The sequence below is a fragment of the Schistocerca americana genome, chromosome 4, assembly GCF_021461395.2.
Source record: "Schistocerca americana isolate TAMUIC-IGC-003095 chromosome 4, iqSchAmer2.1, whole genome shotgun sequence".
NCBI lineage: Eukaryota > Metazoa > Arthropoda > Insecta > Orthoptera > Acrididae > Schistocerca > Schistocerca americana.
The window spans coordinates 540,846,203-540,861,485 of record NC_060122.1 but is presented as its reverse complement, the minus strand read 5'-3'; the positions used below and the strand labels follow the sequence as shown (position 1 = coordinate 540,861,485).

General features: G+C 38.1%; 1 protein-coding gene across 1 annotated transcript in view; it reads left to right on the top strand.

Annotated features, from left to right (window-relative positions):
- The window catches only part of LOC124612327 (staphylococcal nuclease domain-containing protein 1), a 110,755-nt gene extending 100,805 nt beyond the window's left edge, over positions 1 to 9,950 (top strand). The window contains exons 14-15 of the mRNA XM_047140464.1: positions 2,986 to 3,192; positions 8,134 to 9,950. Coding sequence (XP_046996420.1) covers positions 2,986 to 3,192; positions 8,134 to 8,244 — 318 coding nt within the window. The 3' untranslated portion in view covers positions 8,245 to 9,950. The remainder of the gene's footprint in view (positions 1 to 2,985; positions 3,193 to 8,133) is intronic.
- The last annotated feature ends 5,333 nt before the right edge of the window (positions 9,951 to 15,283 follow it).

The window sequence follows — 15,283 nt, the reverse complement described above, 5'->3', positions numbered from 1 at the left end:
CGTCAATTAAAATTATTGCGTACAAAACCGCAAACTAAGGATCCGATGTCTAAGCTCTGAAAAGGGATACAAAAAAGAAGTACAACAAAAGCATTTACTTGTAACTACTAACAGTAACAATGAGACTCTATATCCCTTACATCAAATTATTTCTAAAATAGGATATTTATGACACTAGTTCATTTAAGAAATTGATCTTCTTTTAAAAGATGCCTACCGTACATATGACGAGTGTGCATGTGCAGTACTAGTAGAATCCTTCCATTCTTGTTTTGGATAATGTTTTCTAAAGCTTCGCGTAGTAACTCTGCGACATGAACACTAATTGTCAACTGAACCGGAAATGGTTTGCTTGTTTTACCGCTCATCGACCACTTTTACAGAGCTGCGCTTCCTCTGTTGTTTTGTTTATGTTGGATCTGACAGCGGGGCAGTCCAGCGCAGAGCAGTGCTGTGCAGTCTCACTCACTCCACAGCTCTCTATCTTGCTCCTACGCAGGCACTAGTGACACGGTCATGTACGGGGTGCTGAACTACACTGCCTTGCGGCCGCACCCCCTGGGTACAATTCTTGGATGAGCCTGATCTATAGTCCAACCAATATGGTGATGAGCCCAGGAGACACACTGCAGGCAGTTTCAAGCTATAAGCAAAGACATTCGCATCGTTCATCTGCTGCCATAACTCATTAATGCCAAATTTCGCCACACTGCCATAGAAAGATACTTTCATTAAATGTCCCACAGAAAAAGTAAACTGATGATATCTAAAGAATAGTTGCGTATTTGAGTTTGACAGTCCTACACTCTTGTTACTTTTATATCGGATGGCACAAATAGCTGCTGATTTGGTGATGCATTTAACCCAAAATCACTTTTCAGCAATTTCCTCTACTATAATTTTGGAATGATAGTATGACATGTTGTCATCACTTTCCTGTTACCTTTAATAAATCCTAGTTCAATCACAAAGTATGAATTACTTCAGTATCGGCTTACAGTTTCCAAACTAGAAATTTGATTTAACTAAAAAAATTATACTGGCTTACAAAAAAAGCAAGAGATAACTGTGGGAGCATGGAGAGGTATAAAAAGTTAGCAAATGATAATTTACAAGAAAGGAGTATGCGTACCCTAGCTGAAGGAAGTGGGTGGTGGTTGGAAAATGGAGTCACACTGTTGTTATCACAGTAAAGGTGGTGGTTTGATATTTCTCTTACGTTTAATCTGTTAAAGCAAATTGTTATGAAATGATTGTTTGGTACTATCCTGTAGAACAAAATGGGGAGACAGTAGTAGAATTTTGTTTTAGACATTTGTTGTGTGATAAGCGAGAGATTAAAAGCTATGGAGATTGAAGAGTAGTAGAGGGGAAAGAAAGAAAAACGGGAGAGAAAACGGTAGGGGGCAGTCGAAGAGCATTTGGTGCCACAAAAGGAGTGGAGCTGAAGGTGTAGAAAAATATGAGATTTTCAGTTGTGTTGTTTCCCATAGTCCTTTCCTCTATTAAGTTAGCTGATGGAACTTCGGGTTTTTGTGTGTGTGTGTGTGTGTGTGTGCATGGGGGAAAATTATTTTCTGTTTTCATTTGATTCCAAAAACTAAAAAGAATATAGTGTCCAGTCATAGTACTGACTTAACTTAGTATGAAACATCACTTCAGTGATGAAAACTTTGACAGTTACTAAACTGTGTTCATCTCCACTTTACCTCATGATATAGAAGAAGTGAAAAACAGAATAACAGCCACCGTAACTTCTGTAAAAGTGGATACATTGTGTAAAGTTTATAACAAATTTAGCTATTGTCTAGATGTTGCTGCTGATGGACACAGAGTATTTTTAAGTGGTAAATTTTTTGGTACCAGTGACTACTTTTCCATTGTCGACAGGTGTTGCTACACCTGATTGCCGTGTTCCCCCACCCACCACAAGTTCTCTGAAAGACACATGAACTAGCAGTGTTAAGATGTGGGTTAGTGTCATCTAGGTCATTCCTGTGAATTAGTTATTTTGCTCTTTTTTTTAAAAACATTCTTTCATATAACTTCATGAAAATTGTGCAGTACATGCGTATGACACTGTATATGCTCACAATAGTAGAATTTTGTTAGTATTGTACATAAGCCAGTTACACTCTGAAAGCTGTGATGATTGTCTTACTCACTGAGGAATCCAAACAGTGGAAAATCCAGTATGGAATAATGACAGCATTATGAAAAGGATAGATTACTACTCACCATCCAGTGGAGAGACACGTACCTATGCACGCACGCCCGCCCGCCCACACACACACACACACACACACACACACACACACACACACACACACTCTGTATGCTGCTACAAGCATCACTTTACTGTCCCCCATCCCTACCCTGATATCCTTCTCCTTCCTGCCCCGGCCTCCTCCTGACCCTCACCACCTGGATTGCTTCTCCCATTACGTACTGCTGCTCACAGTCTGGCCTCGGCAGGCAGTGACTGTGGTCATGTGTGTGAGTTGCCTACACATGTGTGTCGTCTAGTGTATTGTCTAGGCCTTTTAGGCTGAAAGCTTACTTGTTAGACAGTCTTTTTGTTGTGCCCATCTGTGACTCGGCAACTCCGCTGTGTGGTGAGTGGAAATGTATCTTTTTCATAATATTGCCATGGGGGTTTCCATTGTTATCAGTAACACACAATCTGGCATATTCTTTGAGTTAGCGTTTGGAACAGTAGACTTACATGGAACACTTACTATCTAAATAAAAAAGAGTACATGAAGTTTCCACAAATTTCACGCAATTCATTTATGGCACTGATGAGCCGCCCATAGAGGGGTGCCATACAGAAATGTACCGCTGCGAAGAGCTTACATGAATTATCTGATCTTCCATTGCTTATGATTACACAAAGTGAGAAAAACCCATTGCTGGCCTTCATGCAGTTGCCTACTTGCTGTTATCCCTTCATTTAAAAATATTTTTAATCTTCTCTCTTTGCAGAATGACTACAGAGAAGAAGCAGTCAAAGCTTTCATCAGTGATGTGGAAAATCGTCCTGTTTTACTTAACGTAGAATACAGGATAGGCAACCTGCCCCATGTAACATTGGTTGAAGTTAATGACCATGAAGAAGATATCGTTAAAAATCTTATTAAAGATGGTCTCCTTTTGGTTGACAGTAGAAGAGAAAAAAGACTCCAAAAATTAGTAAGTATTCTCACTTAATGCTCCGTGTTTGTGTTCTTAACCGTATTATGTTTTTATTAGAAAAGACAATTGCTGTCCAGCATGTAAGAAATGTCAGTATTGCTGATACACACAGGAAGGTGTTTACACTATCATTGTTTTGAAACTAGTAGTGTCTTCCACATCAAGGGAATGGAGGAATAAAATGAGGAGCATTATAAAGGGCAGATCACTCGAACTAGGTTGAGAGGAACCCACTTGTAAGAATGAGGTTGTTGGAAATAGATATCCATTAAGAATAAGACACCTTCTCCCTCCCTCCATCCCAATTTAAAAGGAAAGTTAGGTGACCCCATACATCAATCCAAGACATTGAGCATATGTGATGACATGCATAAACATCAGAAATGATCAGTAATTAAAGTAAACATCAACTTGAGAGCTCAGTTGAACAAAACTAAATTAGTGACTGATCTGATTGAAATGGTATTTGGCTGTAACCGTCTCAGTAATCCACAAAACTACTAGAGGCTGTAAAATCTGTTAGTGGTACAAAAGTTGTGTGTCCAGAAAGTCATGGCTGACACACAACCTCCATTAAAGGTACAAAGTAAAAGTAAAAATGTTGAACTCAGTTTTAGTAATGTCCCTTTAAAAAGGATGATACAGGAGTACTATCCCAGTTTAATTATCAAACCACAGTAAAGGTGGATAACATCAATATTTATGCCAGTGGTCTTGAACAACAGCTATAATCACTAAAATTGTGCAAAACTCCTTGCCTGACAGTCCCTATCAGATTCTATACAGAATTTGGATGTGAGTTGGCCCTTCTTTTTCATTCTTTCTCTCTCCCTTTTCCCCCCCAAATCATTTATTGCAGTATTATCATTTTCTCTATTAATAGTCAAATGGTTGACATGCTGTGAAAGCTGGCATTGATATGATAAAAGCAATGTTTTCCATTGCTTTTGCCGGCCGCAGTGGTCTCGCGGTTCTAGGCGCACAGTCCGGAACCGCGCGACTGCTCCGGTCACAGGTTCGAATCCTGCCTCGGGCATGGATGTGTGTGATGTCCTTAGGTTAGTTAGGTTTAAGTAGTTCTAAGTTCTAGGGGACTGATGACCACAGCTGTTAAGTCCCATAGTGTTCAGAGCCATTTGAACCATTGCTTTTCCTAATTTCACCAGTGACTTACGGTAAACAAATGGTATACCATACAGTATTAACATTTCTTCACTCCTTGCTATCAGTGGTCATGATGTGTCTGGTATAACCACAGAAGCAAGCAAATGAACCACTTTTGTTGGTTTTGGTCCTTCTTAGCATACACAAACATGTTGATTGCTGCTTAGTTTCAGGTTCATACAAATATATAAAAGTTTCACCTCCTGTTACAGTGTTGTGTGTGGCTTTGGCATTTCCTTGTGCCAGTTGAGATGATCTCGGTTTAGAGCTTTGATAATATAACGCGAAAGTGATCAGAAACAATTATCTTCACAGATAAATATTCATTTAGGATTGAATATTCAATTTTTTACCACAACAGACGAAATAATTTGAAACAGTAGTAGTCTCATCTCAGTAGTGTCCTCTAGTGGTCATTTGTAAAAGTTTGTAAAGCTACACCTGTAAACCATAGATCCCTCAAATAAAAAAACATTATGGTCAATAGTTGGAAGGAACCACAGGTCCTATCTAGCTATCTACAAGAAGGCTAGCAGAAGTTTTAAACAAAACTACTGCCTGTTATTAGTGTCATATGTCTGTTGTAGAATATTAGAATGTGTTCTAAACTCAGAACTAATCATGTATCTTAGACAAAATGACCTTCTAAATACCAATACGCATGGATTCCAAAAACATGATGATGCATATCTCTAATTGCACTCTCCTCACGTGACATCCTGAATCGAGGCATTCGGATAGATGTAGTGTTTTTTGAGTTCTGAAAAGTATTTGACTCAGCATGACACTCAACACTTCTTAATGAAAGTGCAACCATATGGGGATGTCAACCAAAATTTGTAATTGATGATATGAATATAATAGAGGGAAACATTCCACGTGGGACAAATATATCTTTACAAATGTCTGCTTGTGTCTGTGTATGTGCGGATGGATGTGTGTGTGTGTGTGTGTGTGTGTGTGTGTGTGTGTGTGTGTGTGTGTGTGTGCGCGCGCGCGCGCGCGAGTGTATACCTGTCCTTTTTTCCCCCTAAGGTAAGTGTTTCCGCTCCCGGGATTGGAATGACTCCTTACCGTCTCCCTTAAAACCCACATCCTTTCTTCTTTCCCTCTCCTTCCCTCTTTCCTGATGAAGCAACCGTTTGTTGCGAAAGCTTGAATTTTGTGTGTATGTTTGTGTTTGTTAGTGTGTCTATCGACCTGCCAGCGCTTTTGTTAGATATAAAATTTGTAATTGGGTTGATTGCTTAGTAGGAAGAATGCAGCATATTATTTTTGATGGCAAGTCGGCACTAACTACACCCTGAGCCAAAAATCAGTAATTCACGACTGGTGTCAGTCAAGCCATACACATAACTAGATGTAACAGTCTGCATGTATATAAAATAGAATTATCATGTAGGTTCAGTCTCGGGTGAGGTAGGTGGCAGGCATCATCATTGTCTGAATACTGGGTCCACAGTCAGTCCACAAGGTGAATGTTTGTGCATCCAATAATAAAATATTGCTCAATTGTATGTTCCTCATACCAAATAGGACTAACCAGAATTTCGAATGTTTGCAAAGAAGGGTGTCATGAAATGTTTGAGGATGTATACCAGTTAGTTCTGGAACTGTGTTCACAAGATTTCAACAACCAGTCTCGGGTATTATTCCATTTAGGAATTTCTATTGTTAGTATCAAGTGAAGAACTTGGAATATATTTCAGGCCCTCTAATCACCACTACCATGGAAACTATGATGAAAAGATTAAACTAATTACAGCGCATATGGATTCATTGGAGCAATCAAATCTTCCAGTGCTCACCATGCTATTTGAATGAGAAGAAACTAATATGTGGTATTGGAATTAGAAGCACAACTGAAGGGATTGGGAAGAAATGTACACCTACTGTTGAACTTTAAATGAAACTTTGTGGCAGTTTTCGTGACTGCAGTGTAAATTGCTTTGAGTCTGAATCACTAGAAGTGCTCACTAGTTGCTTAAGTATAAAAGAACAAAATAATTGTAGTACAATACGGTTGTTAGTCCACTACATAACTAGCTAGTTATTCCAAAAGAGGCTCTCGTAATTCATTCATACTGCTACCATTGGCTAACACCAGTGTTGAAGGACTATAACATCTGCCTCAGGCGAGCTGTGTTTGGGAAGCTGAGGGATGGGACCTCCAATACAGAGGCGAGCTCAGAGATAAGAGTGCTTTCTAACAAGAAAATTTTTATTATTAGTTGTTTTCATACAGTGATGATGGCAACACATGCTGACCCTACTGGCTCATAGCACCTGCCTTGAGATGACTGGATGTTGCAAAGGTTGGGAATTTGTACAAGCACTGCGCAGTTGAGCACCCCACAAACCGATCATCATCATCATCATCATCATCATCATCACCACCATAGCAGCCTGTAAACCCTGCTGGGACAGCAACTGATGTCGACGTTGCCTTTGCTGACCCCAACCTAGGCGTCAGCTCCGCGGCACAGCAGAGTTAGTTGGCTTGGCTAGTGTAAGCTACACGAGGCAGGTGGCAGGAATGTGACAACATTCCTAGTTCAACCCACAATCTTCAGAGTGTGGCTTTAGTGTCGAACATTGTCACCCATAAGGTGGCCTCATTTAAATGATTCCAGTTAGCAGCCTGGAATCGTCAACGCTAGCTGACAGCTTGTAGCTCAGTAGCTTGGCCTTTTTGGTGACACACTCGATGAGGCTCTGATAGCTTAGTCATGCATTCAGCTGATGACTGGAATGCATGCTTGTGAAGGAATTCTGCTACCACCTGAGCGGGAAGAATTTATACTTGCTCCAACAGTGTTTAGGAATGAGGTTCCTGTCAAGTAGGTGGCTGTGGATACCCTGCACTGTTCTACAGCATGTAGCAGTCCTGTTTGCCACTGACAGCAGAGAGAGGTGTTGCAGGATGATGAGCCAGTACTATTGGAGTGCCTAGCTGCAGAATTGTCCTAATGGCTCGTTCAATTACCTTTGGTTGATTGCAAATGCCTGGCCAAAACTACTGTTGCAACAATATGTGGCCATTTTCTATTACATAAATGTGATGCAAATGCAAAGTGAAAATTACCCTTTTCAGTTCACATTCTCTGATTAAAAGAAACATACTTCCGGCCAAATGTTTAAGAAAGACTAATACAAAAATTTGTAGTGTAGTTATTGTGACACAAACAACACACATGTAATAATGCAAATTGTGCCACAACACAATAATGTTTACCGGCACATTTATGTACGGTCTAATCTGATCAAGGCTATTAATATAACTTTTTGGAATAACACATGATAATTCAATACAAAAATACTGCATGGCAAGCCAGGTTTAATTAAAAACTTAAGAAATAATTAATTAAATAAATTTGCTAGCTGAGGCCCAAAGTACAGCATCAATGAGAATTACTTTGGCGACAACAGCAAGACAGCTGATTGTAATGCTGTAAGTGATAGGAAACACTGAAGATGTCTGCCATAACTTAATAACAAAGAAATTAATAAATATTCCAAAATGGAATTTAATTTAGTATATCAGTGTAGTTAGTGCCTCAACGAAATGAAACTAGACAATACACATACAGAAAGGAAAAATATACTAATTGTTTAGACTAATTCCTTCTCCACAGACAGACAAGAGTGTATTGGGGGGGGGGGGGAGATTGTTTTTATTATTATACTGTTGTACTCAAATAGTTGCATAAGTACTATGGATAATATAGAGTATCTTGTTGATGCTATAATCTTTTCAAATATTTGCTTTTTAAGGTTGAAGAATACAAAGCTGCAGAAGAAGTGGCAAAGAAGAATCACCTCAATGTGTGGGAATATGGTGACATTAGAGATGATGATGCTAAAGAATTTGGTTTGGGTCGTTAAATGAAAATGGCTTTGAATGCAGAAACAGTGGTGCCCGCAACAGGGAGGAAAACAGAAATAACATGAATTCTTATCAGGAATGGTAAACACGTAAACCACAAGAAAGAGCAAACAAAAATTCATTGTATTTATTGATTTTAATGAGTAAATGGGAAATGTATTCATGACAGTTCTTATTGATCATCACAGTATTTATTACACCCATTGAATTATTGAAGCAATTGATTACTTTTTAGGTCACAGTGAGAAATGGCATGTCCTTGATTGTGTATTATGATTGTTTCAGATAACCAGTGTTGCCAGATTATATAAAATATTTTACTGCATGAGCTGTGATGCATCATGTGACTTTTAAGATTATGTATATTAATTTAGCTTGCCCTTGCAGGAATACTAGAATTTTTAATGTGAGAAATTTTGTTTGTGTACTAGAGTATAGATTTTTGCTCTCATTTAGTAAAACACTTTACATTCACTTAAGTTTTGGTTACTGTAATATTGAGAGATTATCAATATAGAGCATATTATGAATGTTTAATTAAAGGAAGGAATAAGTTTTTATAGCTGTGATGAAAGAATATAAAGTTTTGTAATTACTTGTACTCCAATTTTGCTTATATCCGTACACTTCATGGAAAGTCCATGTAATGGAAGAAAATACATTCGACAGAAAAAATGGATGGTACAATATTAAATCAACTGAGGATGTTCCTGAAAATATAAAGCCTTATGTTAAAGTCTTTAATCTATTTCCTGAAAGTTTCTTTGTTTACTGGATTCACTGTCCTGCCAGCTGTAGGTTTGAAAGCTTTCATATTTTATTATTGCATTCAGGGGTGGAGTTATTTCCTCCACATAGTTTGCAACACTGTTGGAAAATTAGCAGTGTATTTGTTAATATGAATAAAATTTTTAAATTTATTGTAAGGTTACAGACAGGACTTTTCCTTTTCTGTATGAGAAACTATTATTTACATCTAGAGCACTGAAAGTAGACACTGGTACACTATGGCATAAAACACTGTCAGTGCATTTCACAAAAACTCAGATTTAAAAGTGATAGTAAATTTAAGAACTAAGAATAATACATATAATTTTTAAAAATCATTAACAATTACATTTAGTGTACCTGATTCAATTTTGCATATTGGAAGAGAGTTCGCATGTCTATGCTTTCTTTGGAATGATGAAATTTAAATGACACAGTAATAGTTACTGTGATAAGTGACTGTCTAGCATTTTTGTAAAAATTTTTTAAAAAAGTGTGTGTGTGTGTGTGTGTGTGTGTGTGTGTGTGTGTGTGTGTGTGTGTGTGTGTGTGAGAGAGAGAGAGAGAGCCATAAGTACAGAATGTGCTGAATACGAGATATTCATCTGATTAAAAACTATCAACACTGGACTCAGTCTTGTGATGTGCCATTTCATGTATAATGAGACCTATTGATTCACAGTAGCAACATATTTGCTTAGTATTAAGAACTATTTCATTGAGTAGACAGTAAACATGTAAAATCGGCAGGGAATGTCTCAGACAATGACTGACAGTTTTTTAGAGTTTTTTTGTTTGTTTTTTATAGAATGAATGGCAACAGATGTTGAGGTTTACGTTATCTACCTTATTGAGTTGCAGATTATGATGGCTAAATACTCTGGTGGATTTTGGGGATGTGTTTAAACAGATGGTAAATAAAGTTGTTGACAAAATATTCCATATAGTTTATTGTGCTCAGGGTTCCTTTTTCCTTCATTGTAAAATGCATAATTTTTTTCACCCTATTGTATGAATCTGTTTACTGAGTGAAAATGTACTAAAGTCAAATCAAAAACTGAAAATTGTCAGTAGGACTGTTTTCCAGAATGAGGTTTGAATTGCTGAATAAGGCTTGTCTATCTTCGTTATCTTTTAAAACATGCCATCATACCATGCTAATATGGAAATAAATGTAATATTTTATTGAAATGAAGATAGCAACACCTACAATTACTTTTCCTATTAGTTTTTAACAACTGTTACTGCTTTAATGATTAGGTTGACGTAAAATGTCAATTTCGTAATAGCATTCTTAAGAATCTTTAACCAGTACAGTGCAACAGTGCTACCCTGTAGCTGGAAGGATTGCTTCTAGGTAGATTCGGTTGTATGTGCTAACTTTTGTCTTCCCTATAGTACATCCTGTTTCCTTAACCAAACATATACAAATAAGTAGAACACTAGTCTCGATGGTGAACATACGTGATTAACTGTTCAGTTAAGGATAAGTTACTTGAACAAACATTGTTATAAAACAAGAATAACTATAAAGTTTTTCAATGTGTAAATGTTGAACAAGATTTAGTATTCAAACCACTCAGTTTTAGAAAGTGGATGATTAATAGGTATTAATTGTTAAAACTGCAGCTTTCAAATTCTCTCAAGACTGATTTTGGTGTACAATCTTAAAATCTCAGTTCATTTCTCATGCAACCCACATGACGAAATTACAGTGGATGGGGGGGGGGGATTGAAATGATGAATAAACAACACCAAATTTAGCAGACAAATCTGATTTGGAAAAAATTCTGACTTTGGCAAAAAGACAGCATCAACTTAAACTAAAAGAAATGCAGTCAATGTTCAAAAAAGCTAATTTGGCCAAAAAATGAATTTTATAAAAACAATATCGGATTTTGGCAAAAATAAAACTGATATGACAAACAGCACAACCTTTAGCAAAATCTAGTTAGAAGTGTGGAAAAAATAACACAAAATGTAGTACAAAAGTAACAATGAGGTTTCCAGAAATAAGAGCAAATCTGTTTTAAAAAAATCAAAAAATAACACCAAATTTGCTAAAAAAAAAAACAAAAAATAAAACAATTTTTCCCTGTCCCCACCTATTAATGACAGCTTATTTGTCACAAAAAATATGTTGCCTTCACAGCAAATGTTCAAAGTGATTTTCCTGTCCCTCAAAACAGTTAGACTACTTGGGATCTTTATCACTGAACTATATGCTGATCAATAGTTAGACCTTCATTAATGCACACTACCATGCCTTCCACATTTAGAGGCAGAAAAGAATACTTTCCCTCACAGCGTATTTATTATTATCTGATTTATTTAACCTGGCACAGGATTAGGGCCATCAGGATGGGAAATTACTATGACATAAACAGTGGGAAAAATTTATGTACTGTTCATGAACAAATCACAGACAGGTAAATTTAAACTAAGAGTGCTATCTGCAATGGACCAGTGGACACGAGTGAAGAAGGGGGGGGGGGGGGGGTCGTGTGATTGAATAGGAAATGAAAACATTATGAAGGGTAGGATGGACATACAGAGACCATGAAACTAGGCCTCCACATTTATCCATTTCCCAGAAAAATGATCCGTGAATACACTTCTGTGTTCCTTGTACCTGGAAGGCGTTATCACATTGGAACCATAATCTGTCTAAAATGTGCTTCTTTGTGAAAAATCATCAATACTTTAATGCGGTCACCCAATCTGTCAACAAGTACTTCCCTGTATTCTGCCCCACATGTAGATGCTAAAGCAACCTCTGTCCATGGAAGCAGGTCATGTGAAAGGCAAATCAGGCGAACACTGCATATTGTCATATATTCATGAAGTTATATTGCATTAAGGAATACCTTCTTGGGTGCATTTCTGAAACTCCATATGCAGAAGGCAGCCTTCATAGAGCCACTGCAATAAATTTGAGGTCTGCGTCCCATCAACTACAATGTGCTGCAAGGCAAACTCCCTTGTTCCATCATGTGGACCACGCAGTGATGCTTGGCAAATGCCTTAAGGGTAACAATTATAGCTAGTCCATGGGTGATGGGTATCCAACAGTGATGGAAAGAGAGATGATGAAGCCCCCTGATGACTTGAAAACAAGTTGCATTGTAAAATGCGCCAAGTACTAAGTGTGTCCAGTAAATATTGCGATGGATTCTTTTTCCTGGCCAATATGAAGAGATGAGTAGGTGAACTCGTGCACTTGCAAAGTCTAGAACTCTCATGTTCTCCACTTACATAATACTGACAGCTGTTTGCTTATTGGGATTCTGCACTAAAAGCAAAAATGCACATATGTATCCCATGCATTGGGATTGTGTGATAAAGCCTGCATGCTGTCTGACACAAATGTTATTTCGGACAGTTTTGACAACACCTTCGATTTATTTCCAGCGCAAACACAATAAATTAAAACAAGGGAACAAATGATCACCTTTAGTGAAGAATAAATGTGAGGCTTCGTAAACATCGAGTAGATGGTGTAGTATTTAAAACAAAAACTTTTTTAATGTAATTATTCAGACAGCAAACGCAAGTAACTAAAAAATTGTCAGTTTTACATGGCTCTACATATTAAGTCAGATGAAAAATCCTTTACCTCAATACAGATATGCTCAGCTCTTCCATAGCAAAGTATGAAAACATCATATTCAGTAACATTCAATTCTTAGGTATGGAACATTGAACCTCAGAAGAATGTTTCTGCCTGGAAATTTAATATATTGCGTTCATTGTTATGTCATTGCAATAATTAGTATGTTGGTGATGAATAACTTTGTTTAGCAGTGTAGTGATTAACGTGCAATGAGTTATTAATGGTTCAATGATTAGTTGATGTATGCAGTAGATTGAACAGACTAACCGAAAATGGCAAGTGCATAATAATGTCGTGTGCTGTTTTCAGGAAGAAAAGTGTAGGCCTATTAAACATACTCACCGTAAAAAAAAAAATATGTTAGCTTAGATCTGAATAATGCAATTCTTTCTCCTTTTTAGCGTATTTTATTGTACCAAAGAGTAATCGCCATTTTGCATATCCTTCTATGTGTATGTAGATAGTAATATCGTGCTATGGGCCTATAATAAGCATACAGAGTAGTCCACACAGTATATAAATTTTACATCCGATCGGCGAATTTTCTGCTATTTTTCCACTCTCCTTGATATTGCAGGAAACCTGACACTATATAAATAATTATTGGATCAAGGGCAAGTAGAATATTGGAGATAGTCCTATAATTTTGACATTTCTTGCTTAAAAGTTTCAAATGCATCACCAGCATCATTCTCACCACAAAATGGACCCTCATCATGTAATAACATAAATTTAACTAACTCTGAAAGCAATAATTTTATAGATTGGGTACAAATCAGGAGCCTACAACAGTTGAGGAGTCAGAAGACTTGGTGGTAGATGATCTGAAGCCAGCACTAAAATGAGGAAGAAAGTTGGTCACAAAGTGTGGAAGAATAATACGTAACAAATCAGAAAAAGATTGCAGCTCTAGAAAACTAAGTTGTGGTAGATAATTGGAACCAAAGGAAACGGCAAACGGAACAAATAAACATCCTGAGTAATTCTGTGAAGCCAGGAGATAAGAATGAAATTACGAGAAAGAATGCCAAGAAATATAAAGCAGATCTACATCTACATCCATACTCCGGAAGCCACCTGACGGTGTGTGGCAGAGGGTACCTTGAGTACCTCTATCGGTTCTCCCTTCTATTCCAGTCTCGTATTGTTCGTGGAAAGGAGGATTGTTGGTATTCCTCTGTGTGGACTCTAATCTCTCTGATTTTATACTCATGGTCTCTTCGCGAGATATACGTAGGAGGGAGCAATATACTGCTTGACTCCTCAGTGAAGGTATGTTCTCGAAACTTCAACAAAAGCTCGTACCAAGCTACTGAGCGTCTCTCCTGCAGAGTCTTTCACTGGAGTTTATCATCTCCATAACGTTTCGCGATTACTAAATGATCCTGTAACGAAGTGCGCTTCTCTCCGTTGGATCTTCTCTCTCTCTTCTATCAATCGTATCTCGTACGGATCCCACACTGCTGAGCAGTGGGCGAACAAGCGTACTGTAACCTACTTCCTTTGTTTTCGGATTGCATTTCCTTAGGATTCTTCCAATGAATCTCAGTCTGGCATCCGCTTTATTGACGATCAACTTTATATGATCATTCCATTTTAAATCACTCCTAATGCGTACTCCCAGATAATTTATGGAATGAACCGCTTCCAGTTGCTGACCTGCTATATTGTAATTAAATGATAAGGGATCTATCTTTCTATGTATTCGCAGCACATTACACTTGTCTACATTGAGATTCAGTTGCCATTCCCTGCACCATGCGTCAGTACGCTGCAGAACCTCCTGCATTTCAGTACAATTTTTCATTGTTATAACCTCTCAATATACCACAGCATCATCCACAAAAAGCCTCAGTGAACTTCCGATGTCATCCACAAGGTCATTTATGTATATTGTGAATAGCAACGGTCCTACGACACTCCCCCGCGGCACATCTGAAATCACTCTTACTTCGGAAGACTGCTCTCCATTGAGAATGACATGCTGGGTGGAGGTGAAGGGCTATGCACTGCAAAGCAAAACATTGGTGACTGACATGCAGTATGCTAGTGGAGGGATGGAAACTTTTCCTCACTTACCACCACAAGTGTTTAGAGTATGTGACTTAAGCCCTAAATGAACATAGCCTGGAGCATATAAGTACTCAACCATTGTGTACTAAATGATTCTCTTCTCATTATGACAGCCTACACCACAAGACTGTGACACCCAGAGTGACAACTGGAATACAATACAGGGTCCGCTATTCGACCACAAAAGGCAGGTCAGCCTGCCCTGAGTCACAAGGTAGCCGCCTGATCACTGGAGGAAGTTCACAGCCATCATCGGCTGCGCTGCTGCACTGTCATCATGGATGCAGCCAGAGATGTCACTGACAGCGGCATTCGAGTGACGCCACACTTGGCCCTGCTCTTTGTGCTTTCAGCAAAGCCAGAGATATATTGTTTCACAAGAGAGGCAACTGGACACCTCCCCCCTGCTGTTTCTGATGAACTAGGGGCCAACGAAATTAATTGAACAAATCTATTGTTGTACTGATTCATTTCACTCTTCACAGGTGACAATCCAAGCATCATTCAACACGGTCAGAATACTGATATCGCCATATAGCACCATCTGAGCCCTCAGCCGATGGTACGACAAGTCAAAAAAGTTT